The following is a 23,854-nucleotide window of genomic DNA, read 5'->3' on the forward strand; positions in this document are numbered from 1 at the left end:
GTGTGCAGGGCCTCCCATGGCCCCGCTAACTCAGAACTGTGCAAGAAAGAATTTAGGGAAACGTAGCTCTGGCTGAGTTCAATCAACGCAGAACAAACCTACTATGGCCTCCACCTCACACTCAGGTTCTCAGGGCATCAGCCCCAAAGTGAAGCTGAGGCTGTGAACATTTTATCTCCAATGTGGTTTAGAGCAGGCTCAGCAAGACTTATAAGGGCCAGAGAGTAAGTACTTCAGGCTTTGCAGGCCACATATGGTCTCGGTCTCATTCTCTTTACGACCTTTAAAAATATAACATCCATTCTCAGCTGGCAAGTAGGAGTTGCTATTCCCTGGGGAGAGAGCCCCAGCCCTAATCCAGGGCTTTGCCATCAATTCTTGGGGACCTAGAGGGAGTCCCTTCGCCTAGTGGACTCGGACCTGCTCACCTGCAAAATTAGTGTTCAGGATTAGCTACCAAAGATGTAGTGAGTCTGAATTTTGAGGGGAGGGGTCCAGGCATTCAATATAGATTCTTATTACAATACAGATTATTATTATAGTCTAGAGTCCTATTATTGAAAATTAACATAAGTGTACCTTTCCTCTTCTTTCACTTGATCTTAGCCAAAAGGCCAAGAAGCGATCCTCCTCTTCTTTCAAACTGAATTAACATGTGTAATTTATTTTAATAATCCTGGATAGACAATACTCCTTTTTCTAAACAGAATTTCTCCAGGTGATCATAAAAGCCTTGTCTACACCTCCACTTTTGTCTTTAGAGCACCATCTTGGTAGAAGAGGTTTCAAGAGAAAGGAGGATTTAGTTTGAGTTGTGAAAATTTGCAAAAATCATATTCATTTGCCTTTGCAAAAACAATAAAATTACTACTTATGAAACAAGGTTACATAAATACCATCATCATGCTATTTTTTTGTAAGGATCCATTTCAATCTATTTCAAAACATATAAATCAGACTGGTAAATTGGGAACACCAACATGGACTGTCTTTCTGCAAACACAGCAAATGAAAAAGCACATAACACATAATACGTCTATTTATTTTTAAGTGGACGATTATGGAAATCCAAATCTGGATCCACTGGGGTTTAAAACTACAGTCTTAGTGACCGATGCTTCCAACAGAAATAATGGAACTGGTTCGGGACCAGTCATAGAAGATACACAAACCCAAGACTTTCATTGAGCCTTCATTATGTGTTCTGTGCTGTGCTAACCAACGCAAGACCATGAAGCTCTGGTTTTCCCTGTGCCATCGACGAAAGGTTAAACATCAGCTTTAGACATCATTGAAGGAGAAGAAGAGTTAGTTCCTACAGTTGTCCTTAGATGAACCTTTACCTTCTTCGTCAGTAAGGCAGGGTCCTTGAGGCAATAAGATAAACTTTAAAAAAAACATTAACTAAAGAACAGCTCAACGGAGAGAAGAAAGGCCTAGAAGATATTAGAGGGATGATAACTTGCAATGGTCTCATATTATAACAATCAGATCAATGATATCTGCACTTCAGTGACCACTCTTCTCCTGCATTGTCTTGGGACTGTGCACACTGGAAGGGGTCAGCATAGAAATGACCTGAACTATCTTACTCTAAATCAAAACACACAGAGTATTCGGTCTTTGTCTCAAAGAAAGTTGAGTCCACCTGACTGCGCTATTAAAGTTATGAAATACCATCTGACATTTCTGGAAAGTAAATATTCCTGAAGAGTTCTGGTTTCTTTCTTTTTGATCACTCCTTACTTAGGGCAACTAATAACAGAATGAAATAAATCTCTTAAAGATATATTTCTCAGTCACAAAACATTTTTTTTTCTCCACAAGCTGTGGTCACCCTCCCACCTTCTGCATTTGAAACATCAAAATGAAAAAATCACCAGGACAAGTACCACCAAACATTCTGGGGAGCAGAAAGAAGTGTACAAAGATGTCACCATGAAGCCACAGCTTGGAGCCATTTATCTGCCTTCTATTTCTGTTGCATAGTCCAAAAAATTTTTGGAAGGTGTCCATGAATTCAAGAAACTTTTTGCCACTTCATCTGTAAGCTGATACCTTGTTATGAAATCAGCTGTGTAAAACTACACAAACCCTTTTTCAGCAAAAGCTCTTTATTATTTTCTTGGACTGAAAAGGTATATTAGTTAAAAATGAAGAGTATAAGCATGCCCTATGCCACAGTTTCAGACCTGGCAACTGGTGGTTGGTTAGCTAGCAAAGGGGGCTGGGGGGAGGGCGGGGGCAGTTGCTCCAAATGGGCACATTCTTCTCCAGACCTGGAGACCCTAGAGAAAGAGTCAGGGGTAGAGGAATCCTTCTTCAGGTGTCTCCTTCTGAAAGTAACAAATTATTGACTCCAGAATTGTGAGAAAATTAATTTCTCTTCTTTAAGCTTTCAGTCCGTGGTACTCGGAAGTCCTAGCCAACTCATACCCTTTTTCGGGCCGAATATTATTTCACTGCATGTATAAACCACATTTTGTTGATCTATCCATCCATCAATGGACATTTGGGTTGTTTCCACCTTTTGACTAGTGTGAATAATGCTGCTATAAACATAGGTGTACAAGTATATGTTCGAGTCCCAATACTTTTGGGTGTATCTCTTAGAAGTGAAATTGTTGGGTCCTATGGTAACTCTAACTTTTATTTTATTTTTTTTAACTCTAACTTTTAAATTTAATTTATTTAGTTTAATTTTTTGAGGAACCACATATTGTTTTGCTTTTTTTTTTTTATTCACTACTCATGGCAAAAAGTTGTACAGGAGATGTAAAACAATATATATGTATTTATATTGATTTAGATTCTGGAAAATTTGACCTCCGTTCTCTTTTAAAGAAGTCTTATTTTCTATTATGATGAAAATTTCCTTATAAAGACAGAATTAGTTTTTAATAATTTTTATTAGTTATTTCAAGTCCTTTATCTTGGCCCAGCCTTCTCACTCAGTTTACAGGGTTTCATGCCCATTGGTTATTCCTTGTACCATGAAGTTCAACCACTTTGGCTCCTTTTTGCTTTCCAAGCAATTACTCTTAAGTGTCCACATCACTGTGACCTACTACATTTTGTTTTATCCTACATCAGAACACATCCTTTTCTACTGGCTAATGATCCATGCCAACGAAAAGCACAGAAAGGGATCTGGGTCCCCATACCTCATAAATTATCCCAAGGAAGGTTTTCACCCCTCTTGCTTTCCCACTAGAGGACTTCCCAAAAGGAACAAATTTGGAATGCAAACATTGAGTCTGAGCTGTGCCACGATGACTCCTCCGAATCAGCTGCAGAGGTGCTGGTCAGGAAAAGCAAACAAATTTGCAATGATAGGATAATGCTTCCCCAAAGGCCTCTGAGAAACTGTCCCTCTCTCTTTACAAATCAGAATGTTTGGCTATTGTGTAAAAGTCCTATGAAAATCTATCTAATTTTATTCTAAAGAGATTCTAGCTTTCTATGTTTATACTGATGATCAAATCTTGGAAAAGGGACAGAGGAGAATTACAACCTATATTCCAGGGCCTAGTTTAGTGATGGGAGAATGGCTGCGATGGCAGAAGAATTTTGAGAGGCAGGAGGAGCTCGACAGAAATAAGTGGGAGCCCCAAGTAGGCTAATTAATGAAAAAAAGTTGAAAATTAAACAATTTATTGTTAATTTTTTTTTTTTAGTGTCCCCCACTCCCCACCCCATAAAGAAAGATGCCATTCAATTAAATTCAACAGGTAGTTGGAAAAAACCATGATGGTACTGGACAAGAAAGTTACCTTGTGATGATTAATACCACTTTACTTTGATTAAGGGGGTTAGTTAATACCTGGTAAGGGGTATGAAATAAATCTCTTAAAGATATATATTAAAGATATATCTGTGGTGCTAGTGAAATTCTGTTGGTTGATTTGTGTGATGGTTAATATAAAAACTCACTAGCTGAACACTTATGATTTGTGCCTATTTCTTTATGTGTGTTATACTTTAAACAAAAAGTTTATTGGAAGAAGCACTTCTGGAATAATAAAATAAGGATCTCCAAAAATCCATTCCTTCATAAAAGCAACAAGAACACTGGAAAAAAATGATTGAAAACAACTTTTCAGAACTCTAAAAAAGAACTAAAGGCTTGACGTAGTCTAAAAAAGCACTTATTCAAGAAAAATGGCTGAATCTCAGTAAGCAGTGAGCTTTGTGGCATTTTAACTCACACTATTACCATCCCTTTCTCCCCAGCTCTACATAGCCTTGAAAACCAACAGCTTCACAACTATGGTAGCTATGGAAACAAGCAGCCTAGCTGGCTGTAGGTCAGAACAAGTTTGGAGGTCCTCAAAAGCCCTATTCCCAGAGAACTGCCAGTATGTGTTCTGTCTGGCAGCTCTCTGAAAAGCTCCACTTTCAGGACTTATCTTTATTTGACTTGATTCAGAGTTTACTCTGAAAGAACAATCCAATCCCTAGGTCATTTGTCGAAAACAACCAGTGGCAACTGTTTAACATCTCTAGCTGCCTGAGAAAGTATTCACTAATCATATATTCATTAAAGGACTTGTATTTAGAACATATAAAGAATTCTTACCAACAACAACAGATAAAGGCAACTGATATAATTTTTTAAATGGGCAATGGATTTAAATAGACATTTTCCCAAAGATATAGAAATGGCCAAAAGCACATGAAAAGCTGCTCGATATCATTAGTCATAAGAGAATGCAAATCCAAACCACAATGAAATACCACTTCACACCCACTGGGGTGGCTATAATAATAAATACAGATAATAACAAGCGTTGGTGAGAATGTAGAGAAATTAGAACCCTCACACACTGCTGGTGGGAAAGTAAAATGGTACAACTGTTTTGGAACGAAGTTTGACAGTTTCTCAAAAAGTTACGCACAGAGTTACCACGTAGCCGTCAATTCTAGTCCTAGGCATTTACCCAAGAGAACTGAAAACATGTGTCCACACAAAAACTTGAACACCAATGTTTGCAGCAGCATTACTTGTAATAGTCAGAAAGTGGAAATGACCCAAATGTCCATCAATTTGTTGGATGGTTAAAAAAAATATGTTATATCCATATTATGGAATAATATTTGGCAATATAAAGGAGTAAAGTTCTGAAACATGCTATAACATAGATGAACATCGAAAGTATTATGCTAAGTAAAAGAAGTCACAAAAGACCACTTATCAAAATGTCCAAAATAGGAAAATTTCTATAGCTAGAAAGTAGATTAGTGGTTGTCAGGGTCTAGGAGAAGCGGGGAATGGAAAATACTGGTAATGGGTATGGGGCTTCTTTTTGGAAGAATGAAAATGTCCTAAAAGTAAGTATTAGTGATACTCAACTCTATGATTATATAAAACCACTTAATTGTACAATTTAAAAGGACAAATTTTATAGTACTTGAGTTTTATATAAATAAAGCTATTATAAAACAATAATAAAATTTACTTTAAAATTACTTCATATTATTATTAATCATATTACCCTACCCCAAGGGTAAGGCAGTTTTCCAAGGCATGCACGCAAGCCCCATAAAACCAAGACATTGTAGGTCTTGTACACCAGTATTTCCTAATGTTTTAGCCAGAGCTAAAACACAGTAGATGGTCAACAGATATCCTTATATAAATAAAAAAGTAGAAAGATTAAGACATTGCCATCTAGACCTGGATTTCTTGATTTTTAATTCTTCCCTTCCACAGCAGAGAGGAGTGGGAGACAGCGATTATGTGAATAAGAAACTTGAGGTACCCTGGCCAGGATGCTGCTTACAGAATTATTACTGTATACTCCTTATTAGGGAATGGATATACTGTCTATTTGGGGTTGATGTGCTCTCTATTGGGACAAATGTGGTATTTGTGATACAGGTGTGAACTGACAGCATCTTAACAAAAGAACGCAGGTCTTGGAGGCAGGTAAACCTGGGCTCAATTCCAGGCTATGTCCCTTAGCAGGTGTGCTTACCTAATCTTTCTCAGCTCTAAGTGGAGATAGTAATATTTACCTTTTATGTCATAAGGCTGTTGTAAGAATTAAATGAGAAGAGTATGCGGAATGCACACGGCTCATATGGATAATATTCGATAAATATTTTATTGACATTGATAACATGTAATGAATAGGTTTTTCAAATTATCTTGTTCAACAATACATGTAGATGGGCTAGTAGTTGTTTTCAAACCCCTCAGAAGGCTCTGAAAAGGCATGGAATCTCACTCCTGTCCTCCCAACTTCGTGGCATTGAGCCAGCTAGAGAAAACCAATAACTCCTTCTGGTACCACACCTCCCGTTCCCTAGCAGCCATCATCCTGGCTTGAAACCAACATAATATCTGCGGTTGTGGGAGGGGGGTAGTAACAATATGAGACAGGAAATACCTCACTACTAGGAGAGAAGAGGAAAATAGGTAATCTACACCCATGTCAACCAAATATTTCTGCTCCCAGCCTCCCCTGTTTTGGTTGTGTGATGGTAAAAATTAATTGTTTCTTCAATTAAAATGGAGTACGTGCTCCTAAAAATGTAAATTATGTCCAAGTACATAAAATAGAGAAGGGCTGACTGAACTTGAACAGGTTCCTGTCCCACTGAGCTATTGAAATAGAAAAAAAGCTTTCATTTTGTTGACACCAGTAGAAACCAGTTACAATACTAGAGAATAGTCTATAGTTGCTAGGAAGAATTGTGACTAAGACATAATGTACGTAAAGCAACCAGCACAGTGGCTAGCACGTTGCAGGTACTCGGTACATGGTAACTATTATTTCAAACACCATTTTCTTAGCAGCTCTCTGTGGAGTATGCACCACTGTGGGATAAACTTAACTGAATAGTGCCCTCCAGAGGTCACTGGGAATTCAACTGTGCTGACAGTTAAAAGTCGAAAAAGACCAAAGAAAAACACAATTTAACTTTCTTTTACATTTATGCAGACTCAGCAGTCAAATTTGATGTCCTAGGACTTATTGGAACCTGGTGTGTCACCCACCAGCATCCTTCTGGCCAGAGCTTATTTGTTTGCAAGGGATACTTTACGAGGACATGGAAATCTTGTGGAAACAAGTGGAAACTGGTGCCTGGAACTGCAGGCCTCTGGGCGCCTGGAAGCTCCTGTCTCATCCCTCTCTCTCTGGGGACATTGTCACTCAACCCCGTCCCTTCCTCAATGTCCACTCTGTGTTTCTCTAAAGGGACCTATTTCCTCTTGATGTCTGCCCTTCTGCAACTTCACGCATGTGGCTCTGCTTTCTTCTGGACATGAATCCCGACCTGACCCCGACCTTTCAGCTCATCACAAACAGCTAAGCAGCTTGGTCTCTCATTGGCCTGATTCCAAATTCCCAGGAGATAAAACTGACTACCAGTCAAGTCTGGGGGCTGGGTTTAGTTTATCTCTCCCTTGTGGATGGCCAGTGGGTGGAGGTAGAGGTATGTGTGTAGGGGGAGGGAGATAGGGCCAGGGTCATGTGGTACAAACAAATTTAGTACTTATAGTACATACAGAACTGTGGGACTTCAAAGAGTCTGTTTTTCTAATAGCAACACACTAGTATTTATGGAGTTTACCATGCACCATGCACTCTACTAAGAGCTGTGTAAGCATTAGCTCATTTAATCCTCACAACCCAGTTATTGTGTCCCACCTTGTGTATCTTTCACTGATAAATCTGATGCATTTTATTCCCATCTGTTAAAGATGAGGCAATCAAAGTTTAGAGAGGTTGAGCCAAGATTTAAGCCAAGGCAGTCTGATTTTTAAACCTGGCTGTTAACCAACAACCCCACCCTGACGCCCAGCATAGTGCCTAGGACGGAGTAGGTATGTGGCCGATGCAGAAGAAACACCAGATTTGGTCTTGTTCTCAGGGAGTTGATAATCTGATTGCGGAAGACAAGATTTACACATGTGAAATGATTACTAAGAGACATGAGAATGATTAAAGTACTAAACTGTGTGTTGACATCGTATTAGTTTTCTATCGCTATGTAAGAAATTACCGCAAATGTAGGGGCTTCAGCGTAACGCCCATGGACTAGCTTGTAGTTCTGTAGGTCAAATGTATACTGCCACAGGGTAGGGCTCTCTGCTTAGCCATTTGGTGAGATTGACATCAAGGTGTTGGCTGGGGCTGGGGGACTTCTTCTAAGCTCACCAGCTGTTGGCAGAGTTCAGTTCTTTGCATTTTTATGACTGAGCCCTCCATTTTCCTGCTAGAGGTCAAATGGAGACTACTCTCAACTCCTAGAGGTTGCTCTTTTCCATCAACAGTTCACAACCTAGATATCTGCTTTCCTCCAGGTGAGCTGGAGCATGTCTCCCCTACTGCCCCTCTGTTACCATCCAGAGAAAACAACTGCCTTTAAAGGGCTCATGTGATTAGGTCAGGCCCACCCAGATCATCTCCCTTTCTTCAAGTCAACTATGTCTTATGACACAGCCTGATCATGGGAGTAAAAATTCATCAAATGCACAGTCCTGGGGTTATGAGGGAGTGTACAAGGCAGGAGCATGTGGAATCCTGGGTGTCATCTTAGAATCCTGCCTACTACACCCATGAAAATAGATTCTGTGTGTGTGTAGATCAGAGCTGTTCCCAGGAGGGAGAGGAGGAAAGATTTCATGGGTTTGAACCAGGCCTTCAAAGATGGACCATGCTGGAAAAGATTGCATTCTTCTGGGTTGGCTTTTGAAACGTGACAACATGACTCAAAGTAATTTGGAAAAATTAATGGGTAAGAATTTCAAATAATATTAGACAATATTTCAGCACTGAGATGGAGAAGAGAGCTAGCTCTACGAGATGCTACAACACGATCAAAATACTGTGTGATGAGGAAAAAAATAGACATATGGAAGAGCAAAAATGGAACATCCAGAAATAGAAATGAATGTATGTATCTGTGTGTATGTGTGTGTATCTGGGTAGCAAAATAAATCCAACCTCGCAAATTAATTAAGGAAAATTAATTATTAATAAATGATGTTTGGAGAAAGATACAGCAATTTATAAAAAAATTAGATCTAAATTTTCCACCATATTGCATCAGAATAAATGCCAACTAGATTAAAGTTTCAAATTATAGAGATAAATTTAAAATATAGTCATAAAAATTGGTAGAAGGGAGTTGCAGGTCTGAGGAAATGCCAGAGTCCTAAGATATGAAGCAGTGAAAAAGACAATTACAGAAGCACACAAACTCACCCACAAAAACATGTAAATCTTCTTTATAGTAATAACAACAATCCATCAAAAGATTAAGGAGGATTTTAAGCATATAGGGCAAAAAGACTGAGACCTATAACATCTAAATGCATATTCCAGTGCTGAAGAGTAGGACCCCCCAACAGATAGTGCATAAAAAACATGAATAGATAATTTAGACAACAGGTAAAGTAAAATAGATTAAAAAAAACTAGGGGAAATGGTCAAATTCCCTGATCAAATAAATGCAAATTAAAACCATAAAGGTGAGCCATAGCTCTATTAATTAAACACAATTTTAAATTATAATACTCGACCCTGAAATAGTGCTGGTACACTGGGACCCATACATTTTTGGTGACAGTGTAATTTTGCAAAACTATTTGTGGAAAGCAACTTGGCAAAATGTCTTTTGACATAGTAGCTTCGTTACAAGAAATGTGTCTTAGAGCATGATTCCAAAGGGAAAAAAAGTCATGGTCACACGCATTTTCAAATGCAGCGTTATGCAGTGTTGAAAAACTGGGAATGACAGAAAGAGCAAGCATGCTTATCTAAATTATCGTTGATGATTATGCCTATCAATACTATTTAATAAGGTGGGACATGTTTGAATGGGTTCGTATCGTATGCAAAGACACGTGACCATAAAAGTCATTATAGAATTGCCGACACAGCAAAAAAGACTACAGTGAAAATGTCCATCAATTGGTGACCAATGAAATAAATCACATGAAGCCCTTCAATGAAATACTATACAGCTGTTAAGAATGAGAGCAGTGATATGCTCTTCTGATTTGAAACAATTTCTAAGATAGGTTTTAATGTTGAAAAAAAAAATAAAGATGCAGAATAGTGTGAATAGTGTGCCCCTATCTGTGTAACAGAGAAATAACACAGAGAACTTGTATTTGCTTAGAGAATTCTTAGAAAGATACCCCAAACTGGTAGCAGAGTACAGCTCTGAGTGCAGCTGGTGGTAGTGACTGGAGAACAGGATATGAACTGAGGAGACTTATCACTCATTGTCCTTCTGTCCTACTCGAGTGCTTTGCCATATGCATCATTATTTCCAGTGAAAATAATTAAGAAAGGTAGTCTACATAAATAAATATTAAAGCAAGCAAGCAGATGAACATAGATGAGATGGAAATCGACAAATCTGTTCATTCGTATAGTGGGTTGCATGGTCACAGATTAGATCTTAGCATAGAAAAATTAAATTGAGAATTAGTGTAGTAGAACTGCACTCATTGTTTCCTTTAAAGTGCTATTTCAATGTTGCTTTAATGTTGCCAGTGAAATAAATAAAGATTAGTGTGCCAGTTGGGACTGGGTGCCTGAGGAATTAACTAATAACTTTTTAAATATGTTGTTCTGTAGTGAACAAGCAGAATAATGAGCCAAAGAGAGCTCACAAAATGGTCCAGAGAGCAGGCAGTTAGCAACGGGAGTGAGAGGAGCCAGTGTGTCTGTGCTTGGTGGGGCGGCTGGCCAAGAACTTGGGGGTCACCTAGGAAATCAGAAGAGATTAGAAAGAAGGTCCAACCTACAGAGCCTGGGGACACCAGCTGTCTGCAGCACCAGCAGAGGGCACAGGGTTGCTGAGGAACATCTAGATCCCACAAATCTAAATTAAACATCTCCTCAGGAAGACAAGGCTAACCTTTACATGTGATGACTATTCTAGAAATGTTGATTTTTCCTTTGTCTCAGCAAAAAAAAAAAAAAAAAATTGAGCATGCACCTCCATTATATGTACATTTATTTAATATGTATATGCACCATTGTACCAGTATAGTATATGCATTATAAAACATACATGAAAAATGTATTTAAATAATATAAAGTGAGTAATATTTTTAGGAAAAGCTTTGTAGTTAAGTAGACTTCAAGGTTATTAAAAACATGGCTTAACACTTTGGAATAATTGTGATAATAATTTGTGATAATTCATAACTATGGTTTGAAGTTCAGAATAAATGGCTGTTGGTTTTAAGAGCTACCATAGCTAAAGATATCTCACAAGGATAGGTAAATCCAAATGGAAGAAGTACATTCGTGGCAGCACTTAATCATAATATTCATTTTCCAAAGCTACCCACCACTTATGCAAGGTTTCAGTTGAAACTTGGTTGACTTTTTCTTGCAAAGCAATTAAAAGGTACCTTATTTTAATAGTTTTTAACATATAAGTTCTCTAAAATTCTTTGGAAGATTTAAAATATAGAAAATTTTGTTCTTAAGAATTCAAATATGCATATGAAACTTTTTGTTGGGCAAACGGCATTATCTTAGGAAAAAGAGTCCAAGAAGTATGGGAACATTTCCCAAAACCCATTTTGAAAATACTCTTTCCATAATGAGTTTCTTTCAAATAGCAGTTATTTTCTTATTTGTTGTTATGTCTTCGCCTTGAAGAGACAGGTTCTGCATATCGTGTTTTTGTTTGTGACCTCCAGAAAGCAGGTCACTGAAAATCACTTATTTTCATAGACAAGATGGGCAAATTTGAAACACATCTCTTTTATGTAGAATAAAAATACACAGTCATCAGGTTCGAATACTCTGTTAAGTGCTATGTCTCAAGATAAACATCAGACCTCCCATAGAGTAACATTTTCATGATCACTCCCCCTGTTATTACAGAGAATAGTAAAAATTCTATTAATTTTAAAGGTCTTATTTTTATAAAATTAACCATACTGATGACATTCTTTACCATGTGTGGTACATCTGTCTTTAGCTTCTTTGCCATATTATCTTTCCTAGGACCAATGCAATGAATCAACTACGTGTTCTGGCCTGTTTTTGTAAACTGACTCTAAATTCTTTTTTATTTTAGTCAAAGCAGCTGTTACCTTATATAATTTTCCTATAAAGCATTATTTTAACTGACAAAGTCACTTTTGAAAATATATCTTTTCTGGTATCTTTGCTTTAGTGACTCACAAATGAGTAGGTATTCTATTTCATTATTGAAACAGAATCAAGCAAACACAGTAAGTCCTCAGTAAAAGTCATTCACAATGTATAACAAAACCAATTTTCCCATAGGCTAACTGATCTAACAAGAGTTAAGTTGCTACAGCGTCTCGCTGATATTATAATGAAAGGACTTTGAAGGGAGCGTTATTCCAGAACCTGCTGTACCCTTACTTGGAACATGTGAGAAACAGCAGTACCTTCCTCCAACTTCATAGCAAACCTCCCACACCGCATGCTGTTTCTTTAAAACTTCAGCAATGTTTCTATGCATCTTCCAACAGAATTTGCTGACAAACTCAGGCATTTTATTTTATAGCTATATTGTTTTCCTTCCATTATTTTAGCTATTTTTACTGCATCGGGAAGAATGAGTGTTTTCCTAATGGGATGTGACTTTTTGCCTTAAGCAATTAAGTAAAAAAAAAAAAAAAATCCAAAATAGGCTCTTAAATATTCAGTTTAGTAAAATTCTGCACTAGATATAGTATTGCATAATTTCAAACAGCGCTAAAGCATTTAAAACTGTTTGTACTCATGTTGAGGATATTTAAATTTTAAATATCTTTTAAATTATGATGATCTCATACCATCATTAAATATTATCTCAAGGCACAATCTATGCTTACTGTGAGGTTTTTCTTTAAGGATAGAGGCTGGAAATTTATATTTCACATAATCTCTTCATAGCTTCAAATTTTATTTTTTTGTCTGACTTCTTGTCTGAGTAGATTGTTACCATCTTACAATCTACTGGCTAAGCACATACCAGTGGTAAGACAAGGGTCAACCCAGCCATTTTCTTAAGGTTTGCTTATGTCTGCATTAATTACATCATTAATATAATTAACATATGTTAATTATATGTTATATATAATGAACCTTGACCAAATGAACAAACAAACTAAAATTCGAGGGAAAAAAGGATTATTATATTAGTTATGTGTTAATTACATACTATATAATATATATAATTATAAATATAACATAATATATTAATACATAATACATAATATATTATACAATAATATATAATTAATATAAAAATGTTAATCTTCTCCCCGCCCTGAAGAATTTTAGTTTATCTGCCCATTTGGTAAAGGTTAATTTAGCTAAAATAAAATAATTTAATCCATAAACCTATTTCACTGAGTAAGCCTGCGTGAACTATAGTCCTTTGAAATAAGTCAAAAGTGAATTAACCAGTGAGGGAGCCTTTGTGGAATACCCCCTCCTCCCTCCGGACCCATCCCATACCACACGGGCCACTGACATACAGAGTGAGTATGGAAGACTGTGTCAATCCATATCTAAAATATTAGTCAAGCTCAATTTCTTAAGTTGTTTAAGATAAAAAATATATCTTGTGATGCTAATAATTTTTCTCCTTACCCCGTGGATCTTCTTGGGTGTCCTATTTGGACAAAGAACTTTCTAGAGCATGAACCATTTCCAGCAACTGTCATTTAAGTCCTCCCTGCCCATCCTGCTGGGTCAGACAAGGACTTCACAGGAATGGACATCTGGACTAAATAAAACCTTTGAGTCAGGGGAAAAAACTTCAAGATACGCCATGCAATTTGATAGAGACCAGCACTTCACAGAGCTTGAATTTTTAAAAAGGACACCTATGTCCCTTCCCCCCATAATAGCTCAGGCCTCCTTCAGGGACACATGTGAAACTATGTCTGCGATCCCAAAGGTCGAAGTTTCTTAATAAATCCCAGCCCCATTTAAATGGACTAACCTTCAAGTCCAGCCCAAAGAGCTGAGCAAACACGTACTTGTATGGAAATAGCCCAGCCCTCATCTCCCTTCCCTTCCCCAAGGAGAAATGGTCATATTTAAGTCCAAGAGACATTGTAAATGACAGCATCATCCTTTCTCTGGTGAAGAAAGAGCCCTGAATGAGGTAACTGTGGGATGAGTCAGCTATCAGCCCATCGCCGACAGCCCTGCACCCGGGTTTCTGTGGCTGGGAGATACAAAGAACCTGGGTATTCATATTTCGAGTGATGCTCTACACATTTCAACACTGGTAAGACCAGCCATCCAAAAAACCACTAGTAGTCATATCTGCATGACCATCTTGAATATAGTATAACTTAAACTCGAACCCTCAGAATCTTTGGAGGAAGATCACATTTCAAAGGAACAGTCCTATGAAGAAATCTATACAACTGTTTAAAACCCATGTTTTTATTACAGTCAAAGCAACTGTGTGTATATGTATGTATGTATACACATATACATATATATGCGTACGTATACATGTATACACACACGTACATACACATGTGGGTCCTGAAAATACCAGATTTTATTCCTATCCTGAAGGAGGCAGCAACCCATAGTCAAATACCAAAACCAGCATTCATGTCTTTTTACCTCTGTGCTTAGCCCACAGGTTAATTAGGAACAGCTAGGCCAGGCTGTGCAGTTACCTGCATCTGTTTCAGAAGACTGAGCAAGGGCAAAAACAGCTGCCAAAGCCTGGAACTCAATGACCTTTTGGAAAGAAAAAACTGGAGAGTTATTGGAGGGCATCCGGTGCTCAAAACGAGAGAATAAAAATGCTTAGCACTTTTTACATATCTGGACATAAAAATGAAGAAGTCAAGATCCCTGAAGATGGCCTGAGAGCTCTCACAGAGAGAAGGGTATGAAATCAGGCCCGTAACACTATAATCACACAAAGACGCTTTTATTTATTTTTTTCTCTTTATGGTTTACGATCACAATTATTAACAATTCCCGAAAGCAATGCTAAAAGTTTCAAAGTAAGTGTCTTAAGTGGGATATTTGGGTTTTCCACCTTCCATGGCCAGTCACTCACTCACTAGTGGTGGCTCTGATGGGGGCACCGGAGGAGAGGCAGGTCACCTGAAGGAGAGGCAGGTCATTGGGATGAAATTAAAGACCTCCTCTGGAGGGAGCTCTGCAACCTCAACCCCCTTTAAACCCTGGAAAGCGGCTCCTTTATGTAATCTCTTCCCTCATAAGAACAAGCGGACCCTGAAAAGCCATTCCGTCAGTGGCTCTGGACATTACCTGTAGGCTGTCACTGAGCGTGTGCCAAAGTTGCCAGATTTCTGAAAGAATCCACCGCCTTGGCTGGCGGAGTGTTTGACATCGCCCTGCTCCTCCGGCTTTCCTTAAGGTCCTCCGATTCCAGGAGGCTGGAGTTGCCCTGGGAGAGACGTCTTCCCTCCCCCATCAATCGCGAAGACCTAGCGCAGCGGGTTATCAGGTCCACCGTGGGGGACCCGAGGGCTGTGAGTGTTAGGAGAAGAGCCACGAGGGGAACTGGGATGGGGCACCTCTTGGGGGCAGCTTAAGGACACCAAGAATCCAGAGGAGGGGATGGCGCCTGCGTCACTTTCTGCTCAGGGATAGCTCAGACATTGCCATCCTAGAGAGAGCTCTCAAAGCCGAAAACATCATCCTAACAGCACAGTTGAGAAACCCACACAGCCGAATGAATAATAAAGGACTGAAACTCCCAGCACGTTCTCGCACTGTGCGCGACTTCAACCACCAGATGGCAGGCGTCGGCGGAAGATGCTCCACCGCCTCGCCCAGAAAGTCCCTGAGGGGCTCGGGAGAAAGCAAGCTCCCACTGTCCCTGCCAACGGCCACCAGCTATACTTTTAGTAGCTATAAGTTAAAACTCCTGTCGAGAAGGAAGGTCCTAGATGTCATCACCATCCATTTAAAAAATGGATATAGAAAATTAAGGAGAGATCATGTAGAAAAACGTGATTTTTCTATTTGTTTTTATTGTCAACGGTAAGCTGTAAAATGGCCCAAACGATACAAAAGCTATCCTAATTTCATTGGTTTGTTGTGTTGAAGAAAAAGTTTTATAATTTGAGTCACAGGCCTTAAATTCTAGTCCTCGCTCTTCTCTTAAGAAGATACTTGATCCCCTGCCCACCCCACCTGGAGAAACCACCTGCTGGAGCCTCAGTTTCCTCCTCCGTACAATGAGAAAATAGAACTCGGATGAACCCTGGGACAGCTTCCAGACAGCAGGTCATGAAATGAAGTAGCATGTGGGGAAAGCAGGACGAGAAGAACGAAACAGGCACAAAGTGAGGTCCTGTAATGCTTCACTGAGACGGCATCCCTGGGGAATGGGCAGTTCCACATGACGAGTTTTCCAGATAATTGAATTTTAAATGCTGAAACTTGTTTTCCTTTTAACCTTCGGTAATGGAAATCTTTCTAAAGTGTATTACATGCTGCTCGGGCTTCTTAAACAGCAAGCTGAACAAAATTTAACCTTTCCTGAACATCTCAAGGTCATCATTATGATGACCTCTTACTGTATACGCATTCCTGAATAGAGCACCTGGTACCTTTGGGCATACTCAGGTAGGCAGGACCCTCATGCTAAATGGCCCCAGAGACCATATTATAAAGCTATAATTGGCAACTCTTCTTTTTTTTGATCTCTTACCTTGCTACCTGAAGTCGTTTCCCCAAGTAACACCTTCTAGCAGCCTCTTGACACTCTGTTTAAAATCTGCTATAACCTAGAGAGAACTCGAGGTTGCCATGGGTAACCAGTGTCTGAGCTTGTAACAACCCTAAATTTAATTTTACGCACAATTTAAAGGCAGTGGGTACTGCGCTGAAGGTTCCTTTTGGCCAGGGCTGATATCCAGCTAGCCCACCCCGTTGGCCAGTCACCCCGAGCCCCCAGACTCTCCTGGCAGGCCAGCACCCTGTTCTTGCATGTTCAGGCATTCTTTCCGGTTGGCTAGGACCCACACCATACTGGTTGCTGAGTATTGGACTATCTCCTTGGTTTCTGGGTTGAAGATTATTCTCTTTCCTGCTGAGTGAATTGTCAGAGTCTGAGACTCTTTCCTGTCTCTCAAATTCAAAGGCCTTCTCTCAGTTGCATGCTGAGCCCTGGGTTCAGGTCACCTGGGGCCAACCTGGTAGATTGTTAAAAGCTACCTCTGACTGCACGTCTACCATGTGCCAGGTGCTTATTCAGTATATTATATAAATCATCTTATATCATCCACTAAGGACTCGACTGGGGAGATAGTATCAACCTCCTGTGGCCGAGGTAACTTGCCCAGTCACATGGCCAAGAAGCAGGTCTGGAAGCCAGATCCGCCGCTCTGAGGCTCATGTTCTTTGCACTATGCTCTGCTCAAGTTTATTAACTATAAGCAAGTCCAGTCAAGGGTCACATCCTGGAAAAATACATTTTAAGTGAAACATGGGCCCTCTTACTTTTGAGAAAAGGCTACTTGTTTTTGGTATGTGGGTTGTGTTTTAATTAACTCCACATTTTGTTACCAATTTGGAACAATCTGTCCCCAGGGAACAGATCTGGTTTACTTATAGAAAGCCAGCCGAGGGAGGGACTGGGGTTATAAAGTATTTGTAGGAACTAATCTAAAAAACTTTCCCAGTTCTCCCTGCACAAAACAGAAGTAAAGAGAACATTCTAGAAAATCCTATCTTCTCCAGAGTAGGTGTGATAGAGCTTACAAACAAAAACTATACTCTGTGTATTATTAGCTATGCCTGCAAAATGGAGCATGTGATATCAAACATAACTAATATCCTTCCCCATTTCAAAAGTTCCCTAGAAGTTCACTTCAGGATGATGCCATTACCACTCCACAGAATGAGGGACCCCCAGGCCACTGTGGAAACCAAGAAGCAAACTGCAGACCTCGGGAATCCCAGCCAATGAGGAGGCAAGCATGAGGTCTGTAATTCTGGGGCAGTCGCAGGTTTAGTTTTGGAACTGGTTCTGGGGTGCAAAAGGGTGTCAAACCCACAGCTATGAATTCTGTTGTATCCCCAGGAATAAGTTTTTCAAATTGATCCTACGCTAATTAAAAAAAAAAAACACAATTAATTAATTAATTAATTTTTAATGGTGACATTGATTAATGAAATCCAATAAGTTTCAACTGCACATTTTAACAGTATGGCATATATATATATATTTACGCTGTGGGTTCACTAAGCTAATTTTTAAAATAAGCGAACCATGACCTCATCTTCCACATTTTGTACCTGCTCCTCCGGCAGTTAACACACGATTTTCAGTATCTTCTCCCCAAAACGTTCATGGTGGTCTAAAATTTCCAGAGTAACTCTTGTCAGGGAGGAAATCAGTTGAAACACTGACTATAGCCATAGGTGACAGAGTCAAAATATCACATGCATTAGTTTCCTAGGACTGCCAAAATAAAGTGCTACAAACTGAGTGGCTTAAGCCACAGAAATTTATCGTCTCAGTTCTAGAGGCTAAAAGTCCAAGATCAAGGTGTTGGTTGAGCCATGCTCCCTCTGAGGTGATAGGGAAAGATATACTCCAGGCCTTGATCCTAGCTTCTGGTAGTACCTTAGCAGCATAACTCCTGTCTGCACATGGCCTTCTCCTTGTGTGCATATCTTTGCTCTTTTTTTTATAAGGACACTAACATATTGGATTAGGGGCCAACCATACATCCATCCACATGACCTCATCTTAAGTAATTAGATCTGCAATGGCCTTATTTCCAAATAAGGCCACATTTTGAGGTATAAGTGATTAAGACTTCTACATATGAATTTTGGGGTGACACAGTTCAATCCATAGCATCATCTAAGGTAGTTCTGAATTCATAATCAAGTGAGGAACAGAAGGAACTACCCCAAAGAGTGCCTCATATTCTAAATTGCAAGTAACAGTGTGGATGATTTATTGTGTTGTCAGGTTGGGTGGGAAGTTGGTGTGTTAATCCTTAAAATCTGTTGCTTACAAGGGTGAATACACAATCATTGAGGAGGCTGTTGGCTGCTGAGCAGAGGTACACTGGCATCTCTACAGAACCCTAATTCCTATTCATCACTTTTTAGGACAAAACCTACATAAGTATGTGTGAAAATTTAGTCTTGAAGGAGACTTTTAGTCAGATTGAAAAGGAACATCTTGAGAACATTCAAAACACTTTGAACTCCCCGATACCTAAACTCAAAGTGCTTCTAGTCCTAACCCTCTGGCTAGATGTAAGTTTGCCAAAGGGATTCTATATTAAAATTGTTTTTTTGTTTGTTTGTTTTTTGGTGTTTTCATTTTTTTTTTTTTTTTTTTTGTAAAACAGGTGGGGGGGCTTTTGTCACTGGTAGGAAGATTTATAGTCCAGCCCCATGGCCATTTTCTTCCCTGGTGTCTATGATTATAATGAGGAGGTATTTTGAGAAGTTGCAAACTATCCATGAATTAAGAATCAGACCATGTGACTAGGACCAAAGTATAGCTCTGAGGCAGATCTGAGGTAGGACAGCACAGGAGTTAAGGGCATAGACTTGTGGCAGACAGACCTGAGTTCAAATCTGGTTCTGCCTCTTACTTAGGTGACCTTGGCAAGTTAAACGGCCTCTCCATGGCCAAAGTTTTTCTTCTATAGCTAGTTCTTTATAGTTGTGGTCGGTATTACTGAGATGGTAGAGGGCAGAATGTCCAATATGGTAGTAACTGCTTAATAAATGGTACTTATAATTATTCCAGAGAACTAGGGAGTGAACCTTAAAAAACTAGGCTAGTCTCATTTTCTGTCTCGTTAACTTCTCGGTTGTTATGAGCATTGGGAGCCCAAGGGTCCAGGAGTCCTTGCCCCATTACCTGATTCACTCTCATGCTCTCTTGAAAACCAAGCAGTGGGTCTTGAGCTTTTCCTTTTCCCACCCTTACATCTCAGCGGCTTCCAGGTAGACCTTCCCTCGCCTGGCCCTTCATCATTCCGCATACATGACTGCAGCCACAGAGAAGGGACTTTCACAATCAGGACTGTTCATTACACTAGTAAAAAAGTTATGTTTGCAAGATTTACTTCCTCAGCTGTGGAAAATTACCAGACCCCAGTCCATTAATTCTATTTCCTTATTTTCTATAGTTTTGATGCTCTAGGGCCTTGATTCTTGATTTGGGGCCTTGATCAGAGAAAGACTGCCCCTCCATGGGTTAGCTAATTCCTAGAGATAGAAAATGACTCCCCTATGAGTGTGCCTTTGATATGCAAAGCAGCCAATCCATTTTTGATAAAGGAGTTTGATATCTCCTTTATCAAACTCTCACACACCAAGCCAATACGAATCACCCTGGGCTAGATACTGAACAACGAGATATCATCCCTATAGCTCAGAGACTGCCCAAATTATTCAGACTACCCAATCCTAAGATCACTCTGCGTACCTATCTGTGCCTCACCTATTCCTTCCCTCAAAAACCCCAACAAAGGCTTTGGGCCATGCCTTCCTCTCTTTCCCCTCTGGCTCTTGACTGACTCATAGCCTGTGTGGTGTGCTGTGCCTCCTGCTTCTAGGGATCTCTGAGTGTAAACGTCTTCCTTTATGACAGTCATTGCCATGTCTGCATGTCTTACCATACTTGACTGAAACGAATCCCAGGCTCGTTTTAGAACACCCGGGTGTAACAATTAGTGATCCTGCAGACCCGTTCCTTGACCTTTTCTCCTATTTCCATTCCCCAAGCTCCTCAACTTCAGATATTTCAGTCCAGATGCCAACCGACCACATCCACTCAAATATCTCTTCCTGACCACAGAGTGGAGTGAGGCTCCAGACCAGGTACCCAGCTGGAAGGCAGGAGTAACAGCCTCAGCAATGTCAGCTATCATTCTGGCAGCACCGGAACACTGCTGCACCTCTCTGAGCTTCTGGAACAATAATACCAGCCCAGACAGATCACAAAAAATGTTTCATAGATTCACCCTTAATATGTTAGTGTAGGCAGCGGCAGCTAACCTCCCTCCTGCCTTCACTCTACCATCCTAGCATACCTACCCAAGGTCTCAAAGCCTGTTGCTATTATGATGTATGGAGAGAACCTGGAATCCCAGACTCAGTCCATATGCTTCCTCCATCACCCCACATTTGTCCCCTCCTTGGAGGTTCCATTAAACAATCTAGTTTTGTGTTCCACCTTCTCTCATGACCCTGAGCCCATCACCTTTCTATTCTTCCATATCTTCTTTGTTTGCAAAAACAGTCATCATCCTATCACTTTTTCCAACAAGTAAATTAAAATTGCCAAGGAATCCTCCCTTGGTAGCTAGAAAACAATCTCATTCCAGGGCAGACATGCTTTCAAAGCTTGGGACAGAAAATTTTGCCTTTTAAAGACTCCACAGCCTTAAGCAGGATACGAGAAGAGCTTCCTGAATGAATACTATTTCTCCACTGTGGGAAGAATTTCCCCAAGGTCATAAGGACTCTAGCGACCTCTTGGATAAGAAATCCCCAGCCTTCCCCCACAAACACTCTTTATGTATAATAGTCATTATGATGCTAACATTTATTGAGCACCATTTATTAGACATAGTGCTAAGTCCTTTATACAAATTATTTCTTCATTTAGTCATTAGTATCAATGGTGTTTGCGTTTCCATGTCACAGACAGGGAATCTGAGACTAAGAGTGATCATGTTTCCAAGGTCAACCAGCTTGCAAGTAAGGGAGCCTGAAGAAGCAGCACCAGCTGTCTGGCTCCAGAGCTGGAAGTCCTGACCACTATGCTTTCCTGCTGGATGTCCCCTTCCCGATCTTCCTTCTACCTCCAACCAAATCAGCTCCCTCAAATCAGACTAAGGGACAGTTTTGGGAGGGCTTCCTGAAGCTCCATGGTGATCCCCACTCCTAACCCTAAGCATCTAGCCACTGGGGACTGGAGTCAACCTCTCAGCACCTTACAGCATCTTGAGTGCTGTGGTGGTGACCCCTGCTCCTTTTCTAAGAACAATCTCTAATCCCAAGTAAAATAATTTCTCTTCATTTCCCTGAAAATGAGCAGCTTCTCCCAATAACTGCCAGGCACCCAGCCATTAGCCAAGAATATCTCTTCCGTTGAAGAAGCAACCCAAAGGAAATACTGGTGAGAGTCTACTGAGTAAGGACCCACACCTGCCGACCAGCCCCGTACTGTCTTTTCCATGCACTGGATCATTTAAACTTGGACCACATTGCATGATGACTTCTTGTTGACCCTCCACATCCACTGTCCACCATTCTTTACCCTGCTCTCTTCCCCAGGAGACTGACGAACATGGACAATATCAATGGGTTCCTTTGCCACTGGCTTCTGATTGGTTTCCGCCAATAGAAAGCAACAAAATAGTCCAGTCATAACTTGCTGCCCTTATGGGTGGCCACATGTGTGGAAAACAGAAGTACGCTCATTCAGATGAGATCCAAGTGGATCTTCCAGGACAGAGACTGGGGTGCGGGGGCAGGGTGGTCTGAAGACATTTCTATGCATCTCAAGAAGTTTCTGGACTGTGAGTCTGTGATTAAGGTGACATGGGACAGGTAGATAGAAACACAGGACCTAACTTTTGATGTTCCACTTAGAGGTGAGACGCTGGGTTGAGTGGAGGAGAAGTTCTAACTCATTGTGACATTTCTCACACTCGTGTGTCATGTACTATTTCTTTTCTTTCTATCCCAAGTTTCAGGAGAAAAGGACATACGCTGAATCTGAGCCCTCTAAGAGAGAATGAAAAAATATATGTACCACAAAACTTCAACGTAGAGAGTGTATTTTCCTTTTGTATTTTGCCATTGGCTTCTTACCACAGTAGGACTCATAACCGTCTTCAGCCAGAGATCTGAGCTCCTACATAAGTGAACCGCAGGAGCCCCGCATCTGGCCCTGTACCAGCTGGCGGTCCCCCACTCACCTGGCCCCACTGACATCCACTCCGACCATCAGCTGCCCATTCAGGGAGAGGATCTCATCACGCAGCCGGACCTTCCCGCTCTTGCCTGCCGGGCTGTTCTTCCTCAGCTCCGTCACCCAGATGCAGCCCACGTCCAGCACGGGGCCCTGGTGGGTTTTCCTCTTCTTGCCCCCTCTGCGCTTTTCCCCATAGTCCCCAAAAATGGGGATGTTTCCAAAACTGAGGCCCACAGTCTCCGTGTCCCCCAGCTCCTTGGTGAGATACACAGTACAGATCTCCATCCCTGGGGGGCTGTGGTCAGGTGGCACCGCATTCTCATCCACGGCAAAGTTCAGCTGGATGTACTCCTGCAGCTTCTGGATGGCCGCCTGGCAGAGCCGCTGCTCCGGCCCATCCCCGCCCTCCCGCAGGCTGTTCTCCAGCCACTGGCAGAGGAGGGGCAGGTGCAGCACAGCATTGTCCTGCGTGATGGGCATGGTGCTCACTCGCGGATGCCAGCATCGTGAGAGGACCTGCCCTGGGCGCCGGGCCCCATGGCGCCCCACGTCCCTTGGGAACCCTGGTTGTCATCGACCTTGCCCGTGTCCATGTTCAGGCTGGCTGACGAGGGTTGCCTTGGTCAGGGCAGGACAGGATGCTGCTGGGACAGTGGAACAGTCGTTGTGCCTGGAGTGCTCAACGAGGGGAGGAAGGAAGTGTCCTGACAAGCCTTTCCTTGGCTCCTACCACAGCGGGGCCCATGCGAATGACCCAGAAATAGGGCATTCCTCCAGCAGCGACGGCATAACCTCCCCTGGATTCGTTCACACCTGGAAGAGGAAAAAACAGAAAATTCCAGTCACAACAGTGAGCTTTCTGACACAGAACACACAGCCTCTTGTATTATAGAAGGGCAATGTTTGCTTTTTGAGCCAGAAACCTAATGCCTCTCCC

General features: G+C 40.8%; 1 protein-coding gene across 1 annotated transcript in view; it reads right to left on the reverse strand.

Annotated features, from left to right (window-relative positions):
* The window catches only part of PDZD2 (PDZ domain containing 2), a 202,654-nt gene extending 178,918 nt beyond the window's left edge, over positions 1–23,736 (reverse strand). The window contains exon 1 of the mRNA XM_039842723.1: positions 22,922–23,736. Coding sequence (XP_039698657.1) covers positions 22,922–23,397 — 476 coding nt within the window. The 5' untranslated portion in view covers positions 23,398–23,736. The remainder of the gene's footprint in view (positions 1–22,921) is intronic.
* Positions 23,737–23,854: the final 118 nt, after the last annotated feature.

Source organism: Pteropus medius, unplaced genomic scaffold (assembly GCF_902729225.1).
Source record: "Pteropus medius unplaced genomic scaffold, Ma_sr-lr_union100, whole genome shotgun sequence".
NCBI classification, from domain to species: Eukaryota; Metazoa; Chordata; class Mammalia; order Chiroptera; family Pteropodidae; genus Pteropus; species Pteropus medius.